The sequence below is a fragment of the Nicotiana sylvestris genome, chromosome 5 (genome assembly GCF_000393655.2).
Source record: "Nicotiana sylvestris chromosome 5, ASM39365v2, whole genome shotgun sequence".
Taxonomy (NCBI): domain Eukaryota; kingdom Viridiplantae; phylum Streptophyta; class Magnoliopsida; order Solanales; family Solanaceae; genus Nicotiana; species Nicotiana sylvestris.
Window position 1 is genome coordinate 5,937,237 of NC_091061.1, and position 10,566 is coordinate 5,947,802.

A 10,566-nucleotide genomic window follows, 5' to 3' on the forward strand; every position below is an offset into this window, starting at 1 on the left:
CTCAAAGCCTAAAAGTTTAAGACCACCATTATAATCCTTTTTCTATCGGGTGAAATTCAAAAGTAGTCATATTTAAAAATAGTAATTGAAATTAGCCACAGTTTCAAGAGTAACCGAAATTTAGCCACTTTTTATGTAAAGATAAATTTGAACAGAAATACTGTTCAAAATTTGAAAAATATTCCAGCATAATATGCGGCAGTTCGAATTTTTTACATGTGAACTTCCAGCATAACATGTTGGAATTTCATAATGTGTTGGAGTTCCAACATAATATTCTGAAAATTCATACACATGTGCTCCAATCTCCAGTATATTATGTTGGAACTTTCCGTGTGTTGGATTTCCAACATAATATGCTGGAAGTTCATAAATAGACGTTCCAATCTCGACTGGAACTTTCCGTGTTGCAGCAAATAATGACTATTTTTCAATAACTTTGCCAACACTGATTATTTTTCAATTACCAATCTGAAAACTGACTAGCCCGTACTTTTTAACTTTTCAAAAAGAAAAATATTGGGCCCCTTTTGGCCCAAAAAATGGAGTCTATAGTTGCCCATTTGAAAGGAAGGGCCTTGGCCAAAATAAAAAAATAAAAAAATTCAGCTTTCTTCCTTAAATACCCCACTCTCTATTATTAATTCGCTCGCTTTGACCTTGAAGGTTTACCCACGGTCAAGTAGCCTATCTTGACCGCTAAAAGTTAAAGACCACCCTTATAGAGGGTGTTTGGATTGACTTATTTTAAGTATTTATTGGTTTTTAAGCACTTTTTTAATTTGTGTGGTATTTGGCAACGATAAAAAATGCTTAAAAGCACTTACTTTTAGGCATAAAAAGTACAAAAATAAGCCAAAAGTCAAAAGTTGAGTATTACCAACTTATGACTTTTGGCTTTTAGCTTAAAAACTATTTTTTATAAGTCAATCCAAATACCCTCATAGTGTCCTATTCTGTATTTTCAGGCCGAAAAAAAGTAGGGATTATTGCACAAATAGCCGGTTAGATTCACTGTTTACTTTTTCCAACCGGTATACATAAATTATATACAATTAAACATATGATACTTGAATTCTATTTATATTACATATTTGCCTGCTATATTTAATTTAAAAGATTAGGTGGACGGCTATTTGGGTTAATTCCTCAAAAACGTATTGGGCCCCAAAGCAGATGGTCTATATGGCCCATTTGAAATTAAGGGCCTTAGCCCAAAAAAATAAGTGAAAGCCAGCTTTCTGCCTTAAATACCCAACCCTCTACTGCTATTCCCTCCCTTTTCCATATCTCTCTCTGGACGACAAACTTCGCTTTGCTCCGGAATCAATTGTATGTACTTTTTTTGCTTCGACCAAAACCCTAACCCCTGATCTTTAATTGTAAACCACAAATTTTACTGATTTTGTATCAATATTTATGTATTTGCTTTACTTTCTCAAAGAATGCATCAACCTTTATATATTGTTACTTTGTGATTTTGCGAGTTTTTTTAGTTAAATATATGATTTTTGCGAGTTAATATATGTTTTTATTCGCTTCTCATATGATAGTAGCTCAAAGTTGTGATGGTAGTGCGGTGTGATTGTACTTTTATATTGTAATAAATTCTGTGTCAAAATTACTAATTGTTAAAGGGTGGATTGTACATGTAAATTGATTGTGTCAAAATTCTTGTTTGATGTGTTCAGAGTTCAAAGTATATCTCTAATTAGTAGTTCTATCATATTCTTTTGCTATAAATTTTGGAGGCAGAGGGTTCTGATTCTAGGAGAGCGACATCAATTGCTAGTACCTAACTAGGTTTTGGATTTCTTAACACATATACAGGGTTTTTTTTTGGGGGGGGGGGGGAGGGTGGGTTAAGCTACTTGTTCGAACCCATATCTTAAAGGGTACATTAACTCCTGGTAACATAGCCTTTTTTTATTTATATTTGTGAATTTAGTAGGGCAAAGATGACTCTACCGGAAGAGGAGCTCTCGAGACTTTTCAGAGTTCGTAAGACACTGATGGAAATGTTGGCAGATAGGGGTTACCTTGTTGGAGAGTTTGAGATAAATATGTCAAAACATCAGTTTCTTCAGAAGTATGGTGAGAATATGAAGAGAGAAGACCTTGTTATTCAGAAAGCCAAGCGCAACAACAGTTCTGAGCTGGTCTGTGCTCTTTCAATTTCCTTTATTGCCTAATTTTCAACTAAAGTATTCGCTAATAGTTGGGCTGAAGCTTAGTTGTTGTTGGCTAATCTTAACTAAGCTTACTGTCAGTTTATTTGCAGTCCTTTCTTGTCTAAGAATTGATTCTTTTCCAGGTTTTATGGGTTAAGTTACTCCTTTTCTACTAGTATGTTAGTATACTCTGTCACTTCATTGTATAACTGAAGATTTCATTTTGATAAAGTCTCAGAGTATCTTGTCATTGTTGTAATAGATGCTCTTGACATTGAATAAACTATCTTGCCGAAGACAAGTTAAGGGGGTATCATAGAAAGATGACTATTTCTTTCCACCACATAGTGAAGTAAACATATTTTATGTTAAACAATGTTGTCCATTATCATGAAGAAAAAGGAAGAAAAAAAAAAGTTTTTCAATTAGAAAATGAAAACACATTAAAGGTTAATTATGGATAAATGAAAACAATATAGCAAATGTAATTAGGAAGGACATTAAAGTTGGACTTCTCCAAAACAATTGGAAAAATCTTGACCGTGAATCAATTTTCTTGATGAAGAAATGTTATACAAGTTGTTACCAATAACAACGTGAATCAAACTTTTTTTGAGACCTAGGAGAATGAAAAGAAGAAAAAGCTCGTCAATATCTACAATATAAATAAAAGACTTAAAGATAAAAAGTGTATTTTTGTACCCCAGAGCTTTTGTCTAGCGGTAAGATTGTAACACGTGATGTGTAGGTTAGGCGCACGTCAAATGTTCGAATCCTGCCGAGGATAAAAGTCTGGTATTTAAGTGGAGACTGGAGAAGGGTAGAGGGACGAACCTATTACCCCCACCAATTTTAGAACCACACACCATTTTACCCTCGGGGATTTCTCAGTTATCAGAAAAAATAAGAAGTGTACTTATGTAGGATATAACAGCTATGCCCCAGTACCAAGCTAGGTGGTGCCGGTGGTATGAATACTCATTATCCATGTCACTCCATTTGGACATATTTTCTATATATATAGCAACAACAACAACAAATCCAGTAGTTTCCCACAAGTGGGGTCTGGGGAGGATAAGATGTACGCAGCCTTACCCCTACCCCTGGAACGGCAGAGAGGTTGTTTCCGATTTTCTATATACATAGCAATGAGTTCAATGTTGGAAGGGGAAATAATGTCTCCTTATCTTTTAGTTCAATAATGGAAAACGATATGCATATAGTTCAGAATCCAGGAACACCAAAGTTGGGAATTGTAGTTGTAGTTGTAGTTGCAACTCTACCTTGCATCACTTAGGTGTAAAGTTACAATCTCGGTGGAGGCTTTTCCTGCGTCTTCCTTTCCCTCCCTACCCGACTTTTCACTGTAATCCCCGTACCAAAGGAATTGAAAATGTTCAATATGAAAGCAACAGAATTTTGCTTGTAAAAATGCTTTTGTAATATAGTAACTAATGTGATATGACAATTTGTCCTTTGTATCTGTTTTGCTCTATGTTTAGCATAAAAATTTTCAGATACTTTTAGCTGCTTCAACATTTGAGTTTCTTGCATTTCACTTGGAATAATTTGCTCAGCGAAATTATTTGCTACCCATGTCTGAGCCATTTTCTTGGTTTATTGAATCCAGATATATGTGTTCTTTCCAGAGGAGGCAAAGGTTGGTGTTAAGACAATGAAAACTTATACGGAACGCATGAAAAAAGAAGATGTCTTCCAGGCAATCCTCGTTGTACAACAAAATTTGACTCCCTTTGCTCGTACCTGCATTTCTGAAATATCTACAAAATTCCATTTGGAGGTTTTCCAGGTGACTACTTACTATTTCTACAAATATTTTGTCCTTACTACTTTGAACGAAGGATTGCAATTGTTATAAAATAGCTGAGGAGCTTAGTTTACTCTAGTTTTGTGATCATTTTTTTGTTACCTTTTCTATTTGGTTTTTACTATATTGGTCTAACTATTGTTTATTTGAGCACCTGACACTACATCTCAAGTAGTAGGACCACCAAAATCAGAGGTTATTGTGATTTGCATCCATGTGCATATTGATAGGGGGATTATACATATATGAAATTTATCAATTCATCTTCTTTGGGTTTTGACCGAGAGTGATTCTACTGGCATTTTCACTCATATGAAGGATTATTTGGTATTCCTCCTTTTTCATTTTTGTGGTGTGGGAGGGGCAGCATTTTTGTTCTTTGTTTGACTTGGTAATCGGGGAGCTTGCATTTTGCACCTTTAGTTGTTTTATGTGATTGATAATTATCCATTTAGATAGTGAAAATTGGTGCTTAATCGTCGTGCTATGTGTTTAATATTTCAGGAAGCAGAGCTTTTGGTAAACATAAAAAATCATGTTCTAGTTCCGGAGCACCAGCCACTTACTCCTGAAGAAAAGAAGACCTTGTTGGAACGATATACTGTGAAAGAAACACAGGTTCGTGTCGATAACATTATTGCACTTGTTAAACTTTTGACCTCATATAATACATAAAAGACCAGGAGACACATGGTGCCTTCAAAATTTTGAAGGCAGAATCTTTTAGTGCTAGTGTGGTTAAGAGTGAAAGAATTAATGCGATGGCTTTGTATTCCCTTCAACCTATTGTGAATAAAATTGAAGATAGAGAAAGGAAGAAGATAAAGCAGCATGCTTCCTTATAGTGTTGAAGCCAAAATTGTCGTGATCTCCCTTAGTAGTCTAGAAATTAACCAATTTTTTTTTTTTGTTTTTTTTTGTGTGAAAGATCATTTGAAACCTTGTGTCGAATAGCTATTCGTCTATGTTAATACATTTCTATAGCTTGACTCTATTATGACTTGGGGTTTGGCTGAGGGGAAATTTTATAAGGAACTAGGGTCCAGCTGGGAGGCTTGCTCAAACGTATCTACGGCTTGAACAATTCAGTTTCCATATTGAGTTATGCTTTGATGAACCTAATGTTTGTTAATTGAGTAGCTTTGATGAAAAAACTACCAGCATGCATTGGTTATTGCTGTCATGGCGTAGTTATCTTATGCTTCTACCTTTTGGTGGATTGTTTTGTTCCCTTCATCTTGATTAGCGCTGCCACTTTTAACTTGAGCTATTTGGATAGGCGTAGTTGATTACTATTGCATCTTCCTATCTAATCGAATGCCTAGTAATTTCTTCTGTTAAAACAGCTTCCTCGAATTCAGATCACTGATCCTATTGCTAGATATTATGGGCTAAAACGTGGCCAAGTCGTGAAGATTATCAGACCAAGTGAGACTGCAGGCCGTTATATTACTTACCGATATGTGGTGTGAATTAGTTTTGATGTTTTCACCAGTTGAAATGTAAGCACTGACCAAAAAAGTCAAGTGATGTAGTTGTTTCCTTCCCATTTTCTTCCTGTTTTTCTTTTCATATGAAATTATGAGAGACCAATTTATATGTAAACTACACCTCTGGGCTCTGCATCTTTTTCCGAGGTTGATCTGGTTCTGACTTCTGACCTCTAAAATGGGGGAGAAGTTCAAAAATAGCCAGATTTACAAGTGATAATTGAAAAATAGCCACAATTTTAAAAGTAATCGAAATTTAGTCACTTTTCATTTAAAGATGAATCTGAATGAAAATATTGTTCAAAATTTAAAAAATACTCCATCATGATATACAGGAATTCCAGTATATTTTATTGGAGTTCCAGTATAAGTATACTGGACTTCCAGCATAATATATTGGAGTTCTAGTATAATATACCGGTCCAGTATAATATGTTAGAAGTTCATACACAGGTGCTCCAATCTCCAGTATATTATGCTGTTAACTTTTCGTGTTGTAGCAAATAATGATTATTTTTCAATGACTTTGTAAACGATGGCTATTTTTCAATTATTAGTCCGAAATTGGCCAGCATATGCTATTTTTACCAAAATCAATGATCACGGTAATCAATTTATGTTGTTTTTAACCGACTAATTCAGATTTGCATTGTGTAGAACCTATTAAGGGGGAAGTGTACCCTATCTTGTATTTCTCCACTCTTATTACTCGAACTTGAACCTCTAGTTGAGGTAGACGATCCTATCCATCTCCAAATCCCTTGGTAATCCCTTATCTATAAATCAAAAATTGAGATGAGGATCAATCTCAACTCATCTTAAGAACTGTCCATAGTATTCTTTAATTTCAAGACGGACATTTTCCATAAACAAATTCAAAAAATGAAAAGTTTCACAGCTTAGATGCAACAATGAGAAATTCCAGCATCCAATGGTAGAATTATAAATTTCAGACGTCTACTAAATTGAGAACTTTGACATATAACTTCCATTAGTATTTTATGATCTAGCAAACAAAATGTACATTGCATAACAAGAAAACAAAAAGAAGACCTCAACAAGAAGTACATCAGGTAAACACTCCAGAAAAGGTAAAAGATGATCAAACACCTGTAAGAATTAGAAGGCAGCTCAGTGCACAAGGCATTCCGTATTCATACAAGATTCGGGAAAGGGGGCGTAACCCAAGGGGTACGATGTAAGAGAGCCTACCCCGACACAAGCATTGTTGACTGCTATTACGGCTCGAACTTGTGACCTGTAGGTCACACGAAGACAACTAGCTTCCCCAACCATCAAAACATCTCATTGGTAGTAACTCTCCATCAACTAGTCAAACCAGATTTCTTCGTCTCAATACACAAAATTTCATCATTTCCAAAACCATGCAAATGAAGAAGCAAAAAGTATAGCTTGAAACTTTAAAATTCCCTAGTGAATTTTAATGGAAATTAAAACAAATAATATGGTTCAGTAACCTTCTAGCCATTACAACAAACCTAGACTCCATACTAATTTTGCTAAAAGAAGAAAAAAGGTCAAGAAAATATGCTATAGACTCACCACTAATTAACCTGCCCTATATATCAACATACTTCATGTAGTAATCCTCCTATATTCCAATCCTCTGTTTCCTCATTTCCATAACTTTCCTATGAGAATTTGAATGTAAATTAGCTGAAAAGGTAGGACTATTCGCGGGACGATACTCAGGCAACAACCTTCCAGACTTATACCGGACCCCACAAGCGTTACAGAGCGTCTTAGGTCCCATAGGACCTGCACGCCATTGTGGGGTCTTGTCGACCCCACAATGCTGACATCTCCTACCAATGCTAGCTCTTTTAGCTTTGGTCATTGGTAATGAGAGCAATTCCCATTCTTGCTTATTATTCTTGAATTTCAATTTTCTTCCCCATACACAACGCTCATTTGTCAAGTCAGCGAAGCTAATCCTTCGCCTTCTCTTGCCCCGTGCACGCACGGGGTAGTTAACAGGAACTTGTAGGCTGCCACAGCCGATCATAAACGCGTTTTCCTTGTCGTTTTCAATGCAACTGTTATTGTTAGTGCTGATACTGCTACCGTTTTCCAGTACTGAAACTGGGCTGTGGTGATCAAATATGACATTTGGGATATTTTCGGAGAATATATCAAACTCAACTGCTGGAAATGCATCTTTATTTGAAAGCCATTCCAATTCTTCCTCTACATATTCCTGCAATATGCATTTTGTTAATACTATGATATTTCAATTTAAATGATGTTTGATTGGCTCGAAATTTGAAGAAAAAAAAACTTTTAGAACGTGTGATTTTAATATACCGTTGCACTAAGTTCCCGATATGCACAGGGTCTGGGGAAGGGTCAGACCACAAGTAGAGGCGGATCCAAGATTTCAAGAGGATGGGTGCACTATTGTGAAGATGCGAATTTAGAATTTATATTTGACGAGTTTAACTTTAGAATCTACCATATACCCACTACACTTTTGAAATTATAAGTTCAAAAGTATATTTTTTTAAATTTTTTAGTGATTTTTACATATATATCTATACTCCGTGCCGAAAACAAGACCGTCCGGAGTGAGATTTGAACCACCAATTTCACTCGTAGAGGTGCACCCAATGATTATTGCACCATAGGAGTCTTTGAGTACGGGTTCACAAGCGTATAATTATGTAATTATCAAGAAATATAACATTATTATACATGGTTTAGGAAAAGGAGTATGGGTTCACGTGAACCCATACCGTAAGGATTAGATACGCCTCTGACCACAAGAGTCTATCGTACGCAGTATTACTTGCATTTCTGCAAGAGACTGTTTCCACGCGTGAGCTCTATACATAGAGTGTGTGATTTTAAATATAATATTTATTTAACTATAATGACACGTCATTAAAGATAAATATAATATAATATTTAGGAGGGAGTATAATATTTTGTGGGGCTAATGTTGATAAGAAAAAAGTCAATTCCAAAATGAATTTGTGCATAGGGACCAAAATGTCTTTTTATATTTATAGAATGCAAGTGGAAATCGGATACGTCGTATTATTCGTACAGCTCAGTGCCTCGTGATAACCAACGTACCAATCATAAAGATATGTCGGCTATATTTTTTATTCCAAAAGTACCCTCAAATTTAATTTCCAAAAGTGTCCCTATCATTTCTTAGCACAAAAAATGCAAAAATTACTATTTTCTTTTGTGAATGGAATTTACCAAAGAACATGCCATGAATAAATTCTTAGGGTTTCAAGGGTAAAATAGTCCAAATAGGAAAATTCTTAAACCCCTCCACTTTTATCAGAGGGTATCTTGTTCCCTCCGCCGGAAAATTGTCGCGTTACATTTTGTTTGAGTAATTTCTTACGCCAAAAAGAATGATATGTTATATTAAAACTTTAATAGCCACATAAACATTAAAATATTTTGAAAATCACAAATTTCAAATATTTTATATAGTCATACATATATTATAGCACCTTTAAAATCATAAATTTTAGAAGTTCCTTTAAAAAAAATAAAAAAAAAATAAGTCAGTTCGATGCACAAAATATCTCGCGTTCACGCATGGCATGGGAAGAACCGCACCCCAAAGGAATTGACGTAGATAACCTATCTTAATGCAAGCATTAGTAATTACCTCAAGATTCGAACTTGTGACTTATATATCACACAGACAATTTTACCGTTATCTTATCGCTCACCTTAAAAAATTTATTTTAAAACTTTGTGTCAAATTAAACTACGAAAAGGAAATATCAATCAATGACTTACATGAAATGAACGGCTATGATCATCCGGGAGAGAAGAATCCAAAGAAGAAGAAGAAATAGAAGGATGTTTTTCTTCATCCAAAGAGAAATTCAAAATATCATCATCAACCATAAAACAAGTTGTTGAGTCCAAAACTTCGACCATATTCATTTCTTTCAACACAAAGAAAAAACTTAGAAAAATTTTAGAATTGAAGAAAAAATGAAACTTAGTTTGGTTCTTTGGCTTTGAGTTGGTTTGAATTTGTTGACTGAGAGAGATATTTGGGAGAAATAGTGGGTGAGAAGAGATTTAAGAGAGAGAGAGAGATTGATCTCTTTCCTCTCTCTTTCTTTAATTTTATGGTATATTGTTTTAAACTCTATTATTGTTACCAATAAAATTAAGTTTTTTTTTTGGATGGCAAGTTGGCAACAAGAGGATGTTGATTTTTTGCTTGTTTTTTAATTTTATTTTCTTTCCTTTTACGTTTGCACATTGAAATGATACCCTGCTTATCTAACTTTTTATTGTATTTATTTTAACTTATATATTGTGTAATTTGACTCGACACAAAATTTTAAAAATAAAAGAATCTTCAAACTTGTTCGTCTTAAATATTACTCCCTCCGTTCACTTTTACTTGTTCATTATGGACTTTGCATACCCCTTAAGAAATAATAAATGAAGTGCATAATTTATCATGATACACATATATTAATTGATGCTTATTTTTAATGGATTTGAGAAAATAATTTGAAATGAGAGTAATTAATACTGTGGGTATAATAGAAAAAAAGAAATTGTCTTCTCTTGATATGCTAAAAATGACAAGTAAAAGTGAAAATATATTTTTAGAATATTTGACAAGTAAAAGTGAACGAAGGGAGTACTATATAGTATTGTGTGGCTATATATCCAAAACACATTATGCTACGTGAACAAAGCTTGTTTGGACGGTTGTTACCTGTTGTTATCGTATTGTTTTTTAAATACAGTATTTGTTTTGATTGTTACTTAAATTTTATTGTATTATATCGTTAAACATGCCATTACCGTTTATGGTTTGGTGTGTCGTGTCGTTACCTTATTTTTTTTCTTTCATCCTGCCCTTCCTTATTAGTAAATTATAAATAATTCTATTTTATCATTTATCATGTCTTTTATATAATAATTCTATCTCATATCTTACTTTTTCTTTATAATATTGTAAGTTTATTTTTTATATTGTTGGTGCATGACATCATAAAATGACAGCAAATAATACAATCTATCCAAAAATTATATACATCAAAATGATACGGTACAATAC

The 10,566-nt window shown here is 34.1% G+C and overlaps 2 protein-coding genes across 3 annotated transcripts; one reads left to right on the forward strand and one right to left on the reverse strand.

Annotated features, from left to right (window-relative positions):
• The first annotated feature begins 1,271 nt into the window (after positions 1-1,271).
• On the forward strand, positions 1,272-5,604 carry LOC104211124 (DNA-directed RNA polymerases II and IV subunit 5A-like). 2 transcript variants are annotated; one of them, XM_009760122.2, is made up of 5 exons: positions 1,272-1,332; positions 1,949-2,159; positions 3,802-3,981; positions 4,504-4,617; positions 5,346-5,604. In XM_009760122.2, exons 2-5 carry the CDS (start codon positions 1,959-1,961, stop codon positions 5,469-5,471), a joined length of 621 nt encoding a protein of 206 aa, XP_009758424.1. In that variant the 5' UTR covers positions 1,272-1,332; positions 1,949-1,958; the 3' UTR covers positions 5,472-5,604. The 2 variants fall into 2 exon arrangements, with proteins under 2 accessions (XP_009758424.1, XP_009758425.1); XM_009760123.2 differs by having other exon boundaries at positions 1,952-2,159.
• Positions 5,605-6,898: 1,294 nt separating this feature from the next.
• Positions 6,899-9,626, reverse strand: LOC104211122 (GATA transcription factor 1). Its single transcript, XM_009760121.2, has 2 exons — positions 9,276-9,626; positions 6,899-7,707 (listed from the first exon to the last, which is right to left on the reverse strand). Exons 1-2 carry the CDS (start codon positions 9,423-9,425, stop codon positions 7,102-7,104), a joined length of 756 nt encoding a protein of 251 aa, XP_009758423.1. The 5' UTR covers positions 9,426-9,626; the 3' UTR covers positions 6,899-7,101.
• Between the last annotated feature and the right edge of the window lie 940 nt (positions 9,627-10,566).